The 14,894-nt window shown below is 43.7% G+C and overlaps 1 protein-coding gene across 1 annotated transcript in view; it reads left to right on the top strand.

Annotated features, from left to right (window-relative positions):
• unc80 (unc-80 homolog (C. elegans)) overlaps window positions 1–14,894 on the top strand; it is a 378,796-nt gene that overhangs the window by 135,639 nt on the left and 228,263 nt on the right. Inside the window, exon 25 of the mRNA XM_085984208.1 lies at window positions 4,023–4,158. Coding sequence (XP_085840334.1) covers window positions 4,023–4,158 — 136 coding nt within the window. The remainder of the gene's footprint in view (window positions 1–4,022; window positions 4,159–14,894) is intronic.

Raw genomic sequence — 14,894 nt, 5'->3', positions numbered from 1 at the left:
GCCATGTCATCAAAGTATAGCCCTTGTCGCCCAATAGTCACCCTCTGGTTTGTCGTGGTGGTTCAAATATAGATGGTACAGTGGACTGCTGCAGAATGAAGGCATCATGACTGCTGCCAGGATACCGGGCATTGACCTGCATGATTCACTGGCTATAGTCGCACACCACCTGGACATTGAGCGAGTGGAATCCCTTTTGGTTGCGGTACATCTCAGAGTTGATATGTGGCGCCCGCAAAGCGACATGCATGCAGTCAGTTGCACCCTGTGAAGCCGCGTACCCACTCTGCCTGCTTCTCGCTGGCAAGAGAGAATGAAATGTAGTCACCTCTCTTGGAATAGAGAGCCTCAGTGACCTCCCTTACGCAACAGTGGATACCAAACTGCGAGATGTTGCAAATATCTCCAACTCCAGCCTGGAAGGAGTCCGATGCATATAAGTTCATGACCATGGGCACCTTCACAGCCACTGGCAGTGCAATCCTCGCCCTGATCTGAGGTTGCAGTTGTGGCTGCAGCAGGTGGCAGATTTCAGTGAGGACTTCCTTAGTGAAGCGCAGACATCTCACGCACACTTCCTCGCTGAGGTTCAGCTAGGAGAATTGCTCCCTGAACACGCTGGGTGGATATGGCCTCCTGCTGAGACCCCTTCTCCTCCTCCTCCTCCTCCTCTTTCTCCCTCTTTGAGCAGCTTACCCTACTCTGTGTTGTCTCTGCTCATTCTCCCAGTCATGCTGTATTCCAAGGGGAATGCCTACTACTGCACCCATGTCTCAGAGAAAGTGGTTTGTGCAGAAGCCTTGAAGTCAAGATAAAGTCCTTCAGCATCTGCCACACCACTCCCTGTAGACTTTAGCAACTTTAAAGAACTCTAGAAAGCACCACACACTTGTACAATCGCAGCAATAGCCAGAAGAAATCAACCAGCAACTAACCTGTAAGTAGTTGATGATCCGTTTAAATAGTGCTGGTGGGGGATCCTTCCTGCTGCTGAGCCGTGTTCAGATGTGCGAGCTTAAGAGAGGGCGTTGAGCTCCAAAATGGCAGCGTGGCATCAAAACAGCGTTGCACGCTGAATGACGCCATGATCTGCCTACTCTGCATACTTCCGGTGGACGCTCACTGCGTGCACACTAACGCCCTCACCAATATATCGTCCGTCGCGACTCGCACCTGAAGTGTGCCTGCGTGCTGTGGACGTTATTTTGGATTTCTATGGGCACTACGGATCCAAATTTTGCGCCCAATGATTTTTAAGGAACGCTATGGAGCTTTCATATCCTATGGTAATCTTAACATATTTTAGAACCTTTTTCAATAGTTAAATCCCATGCTCTTCGAAAGGCACCCACCACAATCTCCCAGAAAGAGCTGTGTCACAATACGTGATGAGTACCTTCTTCTGAATCACAACACCAACCCTTGTTCTCTGACAAGTAGCCCAATTTAGCCTTTCAATTTAGGTATAATAGAATCTGTATGATCATCAAGTAAATTAAACTAATTGGCCTAGAAATTCGTCTCGGGCGATGATGCAAAACGGGCGGTATCGGATCGGCCGCCCATTATGCGCAGCTCCTGATATTCAGTTCCTTTGCAGTCAGTGCATCTGAATATCAGGAGCTGCGTATAACGGGCGGCCAATCCAATACTGCCGGTTTTGCGTCATCGCCCAAGACGAATTTCTGGCCCATTCATACAATGCTAAATAGGCATTACTTCAAATTGTTGACCATTTGAAGTGAATGAATTCAATCCCTAGATCCTTCTCCCAAATCTTTTGGCTGCTCTAAGTTATAGTACCTCCCAACTTATTGCATATCTTGTTGATTTCTTGCAGTTTGTTGGTTTCTTGTTGGATAAGATCTTTAAACTCTGACCAATCCAAATGCTCAATAGGCCCTAAAAGTGCTCCTTTAACATCCCTCCAAGCTGCAAGAACTTTTAACTTTGGTTGTGGGGCAGCTTGAAATTCCAACTTGTCTGTTGTAATCATTTAAAAAGCCCCCCTTCATACACTTTTCTAACACATCTGACACTGTCTTCCAAATTGTGGAACATTATTGGCCCATGATCTATATTGAAACAAGGATTGCCCCTTAAGGACGCAGCCATGGAATATGGCAAGTCGGTCTTCAACCAGATCATAGACAAGCAGTATTTACGAAAGCAGTGTACTATTCCAATTTACAGCTTGAAGCCTGTGATAGGAGCATAAAATAAGTTCATAAAGGATGTGACTTCAGATGCTGCATTCCTCTCCAGCTCCAGCCAGCCCACGCTCGCCATTAGGCAAACCCACTGTCATGTATAAATAGCCAATCGTATCATTTTGAATATAGAAGGCCCAATCCACCCCTCTGCTTGTCCGCTGCATGATGTATATGCTTAATCAAGGGTTTCTACTCCTAAAAGCTGTTCAGGAATAGCTGCCTAATCTCAATAACAAATGTGTTTCAGCCCCTGAGGAATCATATTAAAATACAGTCCACCTTGGGCATTATATTCACCCTGAAAGTGTTCATATTACCTAATAATTAGAGGGAGAGAACTTTACATGGTCCAAGGTCTTCCCTAATATGAGCTAGTAACTTGGAGATTCAAATTTCCAATAAACTGAGTTTGGGACAATGATTATGCCCAGCTAGACCATCTCTTTAGGAGACCAGGTTAAATTACATCCCACAGCTTGACTGTGTAAGCAGGTGATGTTTTCCTTGCGATTTTACTGACCACCTCTGGGTAAATTTGTATCCTGTAATGGATTACAATCCAGAATTAATGTCATCAATTATGGGAGGGAGGGCAGAGGATCCTGTAATAACAATGTTATATGTATATAAAATAATCTTTTATTCTTCAACCTATGCTTTGAATGTAAGGGTCTACCCTTTTGATAATTGTTAGAGATTGCAAGACCACTACAAAGAGCAATGGGAAAGCAGGCACCCTTGTCTTGTACCCCTAACCAACTCAAACAAAAGGGAGATTATACCATTTAATGTAACTGAAGCATATACAGAATTCTAATCCACCTGTCGAAACCAAATTCAAAGAAGAATTTCTTCTTCACGGTATAGAATTGCCTTCTGTAATTAGCAGAGGAGGCTCCTGTACAAATTTTGAACACAATGAAGTCCCACACACCTTGCACAGAAATAACATTCTGTATACTTCCGCCTATTACAGATTCATTGTAAAGCATTTTGCTACCAGTGGTATAGAATCATAGAAATTTATGGTAGAGAAGGAGGCCAATGGGCTCATCGTGTCTGTGCCAGCCGATAGAGCCATCCAGCCTAATCTCACTTTCCAGCTCTTGGTCCGAAGCCTTGTAGGTATTACTAGCATGGCTCTTACCCGTAGTCCACACTAAATAGAAATAAAGTGCTCCAAAGTGTTACATTGTTTAACTTGCATTTGGGTATGACTCGACATGTTGCTTCCTCTTGGTGACTCTATATGGTGTTTTTTTGAATAACCTAATCTGTTATGTTCCTGTAAGTGGGAGGAATAAATGTGACGTCAGACTGTAGTTGTTCAAGCCTCAAGAGATGAAGGTGGTGTTATAACTCTGAATGCAGGGCCCTGTTAAAGCTAAAGCCATGTCCAAGATAGCAGTAGCTGGTAACACCGGCTCATTAATTGACACTTTGTCAATTAAAATGAATGGTTGGAAGATCAGAGACGGCACACCCATAATTTTTGGGTATGCAGTTTCTGATCTTCCAACCTAAGTCATGTTCCCTTTCAATCTCCATTTTGTCCTTCAATTTTCCCTCCTTCCACTCAGCATCTCCCAGATGGCCCAGCTGAGAGAAGGAACCAACCATGTGGAGAATATTGTGTATGATCCTACATTCAATCACACCATGCACATAGTGTGATTGTGTACCAAACACAGTATGTTGCTATACAAATTAGAATCAAGATTTTTAAATAGTTTACTGCTTGCACAGCCCTTATCTACATGCAAATGCTTAAATTGTTCCTCTGAAGCTATGATACTGGTTTTCTGACAGGCTATTGGGACCAGGCTGAATGAGCTGTGTCATATGGAGAGTGAGAGCCCAGCAAACATACTGAGTTTCATTTATGATGATGAGACAAAAAGACGATTGAGGAAAGAAGATGAAGAAGAGGATTTCCTTGATGACAGTACGTCTAAAGTTATTTTATTTTTACTTTATTTTTTTAGAATTGTATTTATGCCATGTATGGGGAAGATTTCCTCTGGGCTAGCTGTAGTGAAATTGCAGACCTGTTTATAAAAACCAGTTATGATTTAATTAGACCTACTGCATGGGGAAATGTTCACCCCTGGTAGTTAACAGGCATAAATAAAAAAAGATGCAAGTAGGATGCGACCCCCAGCGGTCATGCCAGGATCGCACCAGTAGCACCTTCCAGTGCTGACTCTATCTGAGTTTGTGCGGCTAGTGAGAGGGCACCTCATCTGCATGGAGCTGGCAGATGCCTGTAACACTGAGCACATTTCACGCGCCTGCAAGCCCCATGCAGGCAGAACATCCAGTACCTGCCTACCGGTGGGGGAATGGGGAGGGGAGGGGGTGTTTGGGGTAGTACCCATGTTCCCTTGTCCCCTTTGGTTCTCGTGAACTAATCTGATTTTTTTTTAAATCCTGCCCTTTGGGTTCCAGACTTCCCAGCAGAGCCCAGTTCTGCCTATCTGGAGAACGCTACAGCTCATCTCATTCAACGTACTGGCCTCCAGTCGAATGCCAGGTCCAAACTAAGCCAGAGAAATGAGAATTCCCTGCATAGGCATTCCCTGTGCTCAAGGCTGTTCCATTGGCATTATTTGTCTTATGATGAGGTTCTTCCGCTTACAAGGTTGGCTTGAATGTCACAGTAAGCGGCGCAACTGGCTCCCTGCTGTTTTCTGCTGGACTCCCACTGGAGTTGTGGTGGAAGCCCTGACATCAGAGTGAAGCATAGTGAGACTCCTTGCAGGGGTAGTCTCATGCCACTACAGTTTGATACTGCATGGAGCGTAGGTCCAATGCGGAGTCAAAACTGGTCTGGAAACTGCTCAGGGGATCCATTGCTTACCACCCCACTTTGTAAACTTACTTAACCTTAATGTAAATGCTGGGATTCTTTGCTTCCCGTTCTCTAAACATTTAAATTTATAACTTTTGGGAGACAGCTCAGCACACATGTATCCAGGCATGTGCAGCTCACTCCTAAACAGAACAGTTTGAGTTTCAGCTATTGCAAGAAACAGTCAGCATAACCAGGAATTTGTCTTGCTGGAAGCCAAACTGCAGTGCTGTCTCAGAACAACAACTGCAGTGTAAATGCACCTTCAGTTAGAAGACTGCAATAGATTTGACCCCCTTTGTGATATTTGGGTAGTTAGTACCCTGACCAAGCACTTACCTATCCAAAAAATATAAAGACTTGAGGTTAAGTTGTCATCTTCAGTGCTCCTGTCTCAGGACTTTGTATGTTATAATTTAATGGCATCTATTAATTTTAAGACTCAGATGAAAATTTACCCCACAATTGTTTAGGTCAGAGATAAAAGCACTTTTTGCTCTGTATGCTATTTTTGATAAATATATGGAGATATTTTTGAATAAATAATGACACTGCTGCACTGCACAATGACTGACTAAAGGGTTGATTTTAACTTTAATCACCGACCCTTTTAAATTTCTAAGTACAGGGCAAGTACTTACTGAATTGCTGAAAATAGTTGGTGCACTTAATACTTTTGTAATTGACTCCTATGGTAATGGCAGTGGTTAGCACCATTTGCCTGATATAGGTGGCTGCCCATACTAAGCGTGGACGGTGCAGGTGGTTGGGACTGTATGTGTAAATGTCTTGCACCAAGCACATCATAGAGTCATAGAGTTATACAGCACGGATAGAGGCCCTTCGGCCCATCGTGTCCGCGCCGGCCATCAAGCCCTGTCTAATCTAATCCCATATTCCAGCATTTGGTCCGTAGCCTTGTATGCTATGGCATTTCAAGTGCTCATCCAAATGCTTCTTAAATGTTGTGAGTGTTTCTGCCTCCACAACCCTTTCAGGCAGTGAGTTCCAGACTCCAACCACCCTCTGGGTGAAAAAGTTCTTTCTCAAATCCCCTCTAAACCTCCCGCCCTTTACCTTGAATCTATGCCCCCTAGTTATTGACCCTTCTACTAAGGGAAAAAGCTCCTCAGTATCCATCCTATCTATGCCCCTCACAATTTTGTACACCTCAATCATGTCCCCCCTCAGCCTCCTCTGCTCCAAGGAAAACAAACCCAATCTGCCCAGTCTCTCTTCATAGCTGAAGCGCTCCAGCCCTGGTAACATCCTGGTGAATCTCCTCTGCACCCTCTCCAAAGCGTTCACATCCTTCCTGTAGTGTGGCGACCAGAACTGCACACAGTATTCCAGCTGTGGCCTAACCAGTGTTTTATACAGCTCCATCATAACCTCCTTGCTCTTATATTCTATGCCTCGGCTAATGAAGGCAAGTATCCCATATGCCTTTTTTACCACCTTATCCACCTGTTCCGCCGCCTTCAGGGATCTGTGTACTTGCACACCCAGATCCCTCTGACCCTCCGTCTTGCCTAGGGTCTTACCATTCATTGTGTATTCCCTTGCCTTGTTAGTCCCCCCAAAGTGCATCACCTCGCACTTTTCCGGGTTAAATTCCATTTGCCACTGTTCCGCCCATCTGACCAACCCATCTATATCGTCCTGCAGACTGAGGCTACCCTCCTCGCTATTTACCACCCTACCAATTTTTGTATCATCCGCGAACTTACTGATCATACCTTTTACATTCATATCCAAGTCATTAATGTAGACCACAAACAGCAAGGGACCCAGCACCGATCCCTGTGGTACCCCACTGGCCACAGGCTTCCAGTCACAAAAACAACCTTCGACCATCACCCTCTGCCTTCTGCCACTAAGCCAGTTTTGTATCCAATGTGCCAAGGCACCCTGGATTCCATGGGCTCTTACCTTCTTGACCAGTCTCCTGTGCGGGACTTTATCGAAGGCCTTACTGAAATCCATGTATACCACATCCACTGCGTTACCCTCATCCACACACCTAGTCACCCCCTCAAAAAATTCAATCAAATTAGTCAGACATGATCTTCCCTTGACAAAGCCATGTTGACTATCCCTGATTAATCCTTGCCTCTCCAAGTGGAGACAAATTTTGTCCCTCAGAATTTTTTCCAATAATTTTCCTACCACTGATGTTAGGCTCACTGGCCTGTAGTTCCCCGGTTTTTCCCTACTTCCCTTCTTGAATAATGGTACTACATTAGCGGTTCTCCAGTCCTCTGGCACATCCCCTGTGGCCAGAGAGGTCCTGAATATATGTGTTAGAGCCCCCGCAATCTCTTCCTTTGCCTCACACAGCAGCCTGGGATACATTTCGTCCGGGCCTGGGGATTTATCCATTTTTAGGCCTGCTAAAACCGCCAATACCTCCTCCCTCTCGATGTTAATATGTTCGAGCATATCACAGTCCCCCCGCCCTATTTCTATGTCTACATCGTCCTTCTCCATAGTGAAGACAGATGCAAAAAATTCATTTAGAACCCCTCCTACATCTTCCGGCTCCACACACAGATTGCCACTTTTTTCCCTAGTTATCCTCTTACCCTTAATATACTTATAAAACATCTTAGGATTTTCCTTTATTTTGCTCGCCAGTGTTATTTCATGGCCCCTCCTTGATCTCCTAATTTCTTTTTTAAGTATCCCCCTGCACTTTTTGTACTCCTCTAGGGCTTCCTCCGTCTTTAGCCTTTTGTATCTGCCAAAAGCCCAAAAGTCACACTTCAAAGTATGAAAAAAAGAGAAAGCAAGCTAGTCACTTGTTGCTGATTTTTCTGACCTTGAAAATCTAGTTTCTTCCCAAAGGCAGAAGCCAGTGATTTACATGTATCCTCAATTCTACAGAAACTTCTCTCAGCAATTAGCCTTAGTGACCTTAGATTGTCCTATTTCTATCACTTTCCCACGGGAAGTAATTGTGCGGTGATGTTAAAGTGACAAGGACGGGTTAAATGTAATTCTATCTTAACCATTCGCCGGATCCCAGATTACCCAAGTAGTGCTCTTTGAAATTGACAGTGTGGGTCACTATGGGTGTGTGGTGTGGCCAACAATATTTATTATGGCTCAAAGATTACGCTTTCTATATATATGTGCTACTCAGCCTAACTATACTGAAACTGCTCACGTAAGGGTAACTTTTAAAAATTACCATTTCTGCTGCAGAGCTTTACATGTGGAGGTTTAGTGCCCCACATGATTTCCAGTCCAGTAGAATTAATGGCTGTAAAATTGACCTCTTTGCCTGAATTCCTCAATTTGCACTTCCATTGTACGAGGATCTGCCCCAGAGTGCGGATTTGTACAATCTGCCCCATGGTTCCTTTGTGCCACTTAGAAATGTGGGCATGCCACACATAATAAAATTGATGAATGCCAGTTAGTATTTTTATTTATCATACTGTCTTTCTGTGTATGCACCGTGCTCACGCTTTATGCTGCAAATCCCCATCACTTATTGCGTCATTCATTCATAAATGCTGAACCCAATTCTTTATATTGCATGCTTTTAAGATGACAGTTTCAATCATTTTTCCCTAATGCATGCAATATTTGTCATCTGTGGCTATACAGCAGGACTCTTCCAACCCTACTGGCTGAACAAAATCTGATGCGGTATAGTGCAGAATAATTCCCATTACCGTCACTTCCCGCAATGGCTTTCTTGATGCCACTGAATTTCTTTTGCATCTCCCTGTTGCTTCTTCTGATTTCCGACACAGTATTGACATGCTGTGCACCTCCTCTCTTGCACAATTGGCTGGATCTTAGTTGTTCTGTAACCCACTGACCTGAATATTTGCTGTTAGTGAACCAGCACTTCATCCATAAGTACAGCTACAGTATGGTCTATAAACACATTGGAGCAGAAAAACCGCAGACCTTTCCTCTGCTCCCTTTGTAAGTCCAACAGGGTTAGTGCCGGTGGGCTGGTCCTGTCATTTTAATCATAGAAATCATAGAGATTTATGGCGCAGAAAGAGGTTATTCGGCCCATCGTGTTTGTGCCAACCAAAAAAGAGCTATCCAGCCTAATCCCACTTTCCAGCTCTTGGTCCGTAGCCCTGTCGGTTACGGCACTTCAAGTTGATATCCAAGCACCTTTTAAATGCAACGAGCATTTCTGACTCTACCACCCTTTCAGGCAGAGAGTTCCAAAACCCCACCACCCTCTGGTTGAAAAAGGTTCTCCTCAACGCCCTGCTAATCCTTCTATCAATTACTTTAAATCTACGCTCCCTGGTTATTGACCTCGCTTGCTAAGGGAAATAGGTCCTTCCTATCCACTCTATCTAGGCCCCTCATAATTTTATACACTTTAATCTTTCCTCATAACTAAAATTCTCCAATCCTGGCAACATCCTTGTAAATCTCCCCTGTACCCTCTCTAGTGCAATCACATCTTTCCTGTAATATGGTGATCAGGCCTGTACGCTGTAGACTAACTGGTGTTTTATACAGTTCAAGCATTACCTCGCTGCTCTTATTTTCTATGCCTCGACTAATAAAGGAAAGCATCCCATATGCCTTCTTAACCACCTTATCTACCTGTCCAGCTACCTTCAGGGATCTGTGGACATAATTAAGAGCATAAATTTAAGAGCAGGAGTAGGCCATACGGCCCCTCGAGCCTGCTCCATCATTCAATAAGATCATGGCTGATCATCGATCTCAACTCCACTTTCCCGCGCGATCTCTGTATCCCTTGATTCCCCTAGAGTCCACAAATCTATCTATCTCAGCCTAGAATATACTCAAAGACTCAGCTTTCACAGCCCTCTAGGGCAGAGAATTCCAAAGATTCACAATACATTGAGTGAAAAAATTATTCCTCATCTAAGTCTTAAATGGCCTAGCCCTTCTCCTGAGACTATGCCCCCTAGTTCTAGACACTCCAGCCAGGGGAAACAACCTCTCAGCATCTACCCTGTCAATCCCCTTCAGAATCTTGTATGTTTCAATGAGATCACCTCTCATTCTTCTAAACTCCAGAGAGTACAGGCCCATTCTACACAATCTCTCATCATAGGACAGCCCTCTAATCCCAGGAATCAATCTAGTGAACCTTTGTTGCACCGCCTCCAAGGCAAGTATATCCTTCCTTAGATAAGGAGACCAAAACTGTGCACAGTACTCCAGGTGTGGTCTCACCAAGGCCCTGTACAATTGTAGCAAGACTTCCTTACTCTTATACTCCAACCCCCTTGCAATAAAGGCCAACATGCCATTTGCCTTCCTTATTGCTTGCTGTACCTACATGCTAGCTTTCTGTGTTTCTTGCACGAGGACACCTAAATCTTTCTGAACACCGACATTTGAAAGTTTCTCTCCATTTAAAAAAATATTCTGTTTTACTATACTTCCTACCAAAGTGATTAAACTCACATTTCCCTACATTATACTCCATCTGCCCACTCACTTATCTATATCCCTTTGCGGAGTCTTTGTGTTCTCCTCACAGCTTACTGTCCCACCTAGCTTTGTATCATCAGCAAACTTGGATACATTACACTCGGTCCCTTTATCTAGGTTATTAATATAGATTGTAAATAGCTGAGGTCCCAACACTGATCCTTGCGGCACCCCACTAGTTACAGACTGCCAACCTGAAAAAGATTTGTTTATCCCTACTCTCTGTTTTCTGTCCATTAACCAATCCTCTATCCATTCTACTATATTACCCCCAACCTCTTGAACCCTAATGTTGTGTAATAACCTTTTACGTGGCACGTTATCGCATGCCTTTTGGAAATCCAAATATACTACATCCACTGGTTCCCCTTTATCTACCCTTCTAGTTACGTCCTCAAAAAACTCTAACAAATTTGTCAAACACGATTTCCCTTTCATAAAACCATGCACTCCAAAGTTCCTCTGTTCCTCTATATTTCTCAGTATCCTACCATTTATTGTGTCTTCCCTTGCCTTGTTAGCCCTCCCCAAATGCATTACCTCGCACTTCTCCGGGTAGAATTTCATTTGCCACTTTTCTGCCCACCTGACCAGTCCTTTGATATCTTCCTGCAGTCTACAGCTTTCTTCCTCATTATCAACCACATGGCCAATTTTTGTATCATCTGCAAACTTCTTAATCATGCCCCTACATTGAAGTCTAAATCATTGATATATACCACAGAAAGCAAGGGACCTAGCCCTGAGCCCTGCGGAACCCCACTGGAAAGAGCCTTCCAGTCACAAAAGCACCCGTCGACCATTACCCTTTGCTTCCTGCCACTGAGCCAATTCTGGATCCAACTTGCCACTTTCCCATGGGCTTTTACTTTTCTGACCAGTCTGCCATATGGGACCTTGCCAAAAGCCTTGCTAAAATCCATGTAGATTACATCAAATGCGCTACCCTCATCAATGCTCCTTGTTACCACCTCCAAAAAATTCAATCAAGTTAGTCAGACATGACCTTGCCTTAACAACTCCATGCTGACTGTCCTTGATTAATCTGTGCCTTGCTAAATGACAATTAATACTGTGCCTCAGAATTTTTTCCAATAATTTGCCTACCAGTGAGGTTAGCCTGACTGGCCTGTAATTACTCGGTCTATCCCTTTCTCCGTTTTTAAACAATGGTACGTTAGCAGTCCTCCAGTCTATCCGGCACCACACCTGTAGCCAGAGAGGATTGAAAAATGATGGTCAGAACCTCTGTAATTTCCTCCCTTTTTTTTGGCCCTGAAATGAGCTTCTGACCACATATCCGGGGCATAACTAAGACCGCCTATTTCCACCTCTGTAACATTGCACATTTCCATCCCTGCCTCCGCTCATCTGCTGCTGAAACCCTTATCCATGCCTTTGTTACCTCAAGACTTGACTATTCCAAAGCTCTCCTGGCTGACCTCCCACATTCTACCATCCATAAACTTGAGGTCATCGAAAACTCGGCTGCCCGTGTCCTAACTCGCACCAAGTCCCATTCACCCTGTGCTCGCTGACCGACATTGGTTCCCAGTTAAGCAACGCCTCATTTTCAAAATTCTCATCCTTGTTTTCAAATCCCTCCCTATCTCTGTAATCTCCTTCAGCCCTACAACCCCCTGAGATATCTGCACTCCTCAGATTCTGCACTCTTGAGCATCCATGATTATAATTGCTCAACCATCGGTGGCTGTGCCTTCAGCTGCCTAGTCCCTAAGCTCTGGAACTCCCTCCCTAAACCCATCTGCCTCTCTACCTCTCTTTCCTCCTTTAAGATGCTCATTAAAGCCTACCTCTTTGACCAAGCTTTTGGTCGTCTGCCCTAATTTTTTCTTATGTGGCTTGGTGTCAAAGCTTTGTCTTACAATACTCCTGTGAGAGTGGGAGGGGGTGGATCCAGTTGTCGTGGTCCATGTTGGTACAAACAACGTAGATAGGACTAGGAAGCCGGTTCTGTTAAAGGAGTATGAGCAGCTAGGGGTCAAATTAAAAAACAGAACCTCAAGGGTAATAATCTCTTACCTGAGCCACGAGCGAATTTGGCTAGGACAAATAAAATTAGAGAGTTAAATGCATGGCTCAAAGACTGGTGTGGGAGAAATGGGTTTTGCTTCCTGGGACAGTGGCACCAGTACTGGGGCAGGAGGGAGCTGTTCCGTTGGGACGGGCTTCACTTGGCCAGTGCTGGGACTAGAGTCCTGGCAGATCATATAACTAGGGCTGTAGAGAGGGCTTTAAACTAACTAGTGGGGGGGAGGTTCCTAGAGAGCAAATAATAAAAATGACAACAGAGAAGGTCATAGACTTAGGTAGCAGTGGGGAAATTGAAAACCAGAGCGTGTCAGGAAGGGGCAGAAGGTATGGAGTAAAAGGTAAAGTAATAAAAAGGGCAAAAGCAGGAACTAAGTGTCACAAAACATATTTGAAAGTTCTCTATCTGAATGCACGTAGCATTCGTAACAAAATAGACGAGTTAATGGCACAAATAACTGCATATGGGTATGATCTTGTGGCCATTACAGAAACATGGCTGCAGGGTGACAATGCCTGGGAATTAAACATACCAGGTTATTTAACGATCAGGAAGGACAGGCAGGAAGGAAGGGGAGGTGGGGTGGCTATGTTAATAAAGGAAGGAATCACTGTAATACAGAGAAATGATATTGGGTCAAAAGGTCAGGATAATGAAACAGTTTGGGTGGAGTTAAGGAATAATAAGGGGGAAAAAACACTAGTGGGCATAGTCTATAGGCCTCCGAACAGTTGCAACTCTGTTGGACGGAGTATCAATCAGGAAATAGTTGAGGCTTGTAATAAGGGAGCATCTATAATTATGGGGGATTTTAACTATCATATTAATTGGACAAATCAAATTGGGCAGGGCTGCCTTGAGGATGAGTTCATTGAGTGTATTAGGGATGGGTTTCTTGAGCAGTATGCAACTGAACCGACCAGGGGGCAAGCAACCTTAGATCTGGTCCTGTGTAACGAGACGGGATTAATTAAAAATGTCCTAGTAAAGGATCCCCTTGGAATGAGTGACCATAACATGGTTGAATTCCATATTCAATTAGAGGGTGAGAAGGTTGGATCTCAAACAAGCGTGCTAAGCTTGAATAAAGGAGACTATGAAGGTATGAGAGCAGAATTGAGTGGAGTGGCTTGGGAAAATAGATTAAAGGGTAAGACGATACATGATCAGTGGTGTACATTTAAGGAGTTATTTTACAACTTCCAAAAAAAAAATATTCCACTGAGAAGAAAAGGGTGTAAAAGAAAAGACAGCCATCCGTGGCTAAGTAAAGAAATTAAGGATAGTATTCGACTAAAAACAAGGGCATATAAGGTAGCCAAATCTAGTGGGAGGATAGAGGATTGGGAAAACTTTAAAAGACAGCAAAAAATAACAAAAAGATTGATTAGGAAAGGGAAGATAGATTATGAAAGTAAATTAGCAAAAAATATAAAAACAGATAGTAAGAGTTTTTATAGTTATATAAAAAGAAAAAGGGTGGCTAAAGTAAATATTGGTCCCTTAGAGGATGAGACCGGGAAATTAATGGTGGGAAATATGGAGATGGCAAAAACACTGAATGAATATTTTGTATCAGTCTTTACAGATGACACTAAGAATATCCCAACACTGGACAAACAGGGGGCTATGGGAGGGAGGAGCTAAACACGATCAAAATCACTAAGGAAGTTGTACTCGGTAAAATAATGGGACTCAAGGCGGATAAATCACCTGGACCTGATGGCTTACATCCTAGGGTCTTGAGGGAAGTGGCGGTAGGGATTGTGGATGCATTGGTAATAATTTTGCAAAACTCCCTGGACTCAGCAAAGGTCCCGGCAGACTGGAAAACTGCTAATGTAACACCCTTATTTAAAAAGGGCAGTAGACAGAAGGCTGGAAACTATAGACTGGTTAGCCTAACATCTGTGGTAGGTAAAATATTGGAGTCCATTATTAAGGAGACAGTAACAGGACATTTGGATAATCATAATTTAATAGGACAAAGTCAGCATGGTTTTATGAAGGGGAAGTCATGTTTGACAAATTTGTTGGAGTTCTTTGAGGAAGTAACATATAGGGTGGATAAAGGGGAACCAGTGGACGTAGTGTATTTAGACTTCCAAAAAGGCATTTGACAAGGTGCCACACAAAAGATTATTGCTTAAGATAAAAAATCACGGGATTGGGGTTAATATTCTGGCACGGATAGAGGATTGGCTATCTAACAGAAGGCAAAGAGTTGGGATAAATGGTTCATTCTCGGACTGGCAATCAGTAACTAGTGGTGTTCCACAGGGGTCAGTGCTGGGTCCCCAACTCTTTACAATCTATATTAACG

This window comes from Somniosus microcephalus, chromosome 4, assembly GCF_052327205.1.
Source record: "Somniosus microcephalus isolate GS21.2 chromosome 4, FLI_Smic_1.0, whole genome shotgun sequence".
NCBI classification, from domain to species: domain Eukaryota; kingdom Metazoa; phylum Chordata; class Chondrichthyes; order Squaliformes; family Somniosidae; genus Somniosus; species Somniosus microcephalus.
The sequence above is the reverse complement of the archived record's forward strand: the minus strand, read 5'-3'. Positions and strand labels throughout refer to the sequence as shown.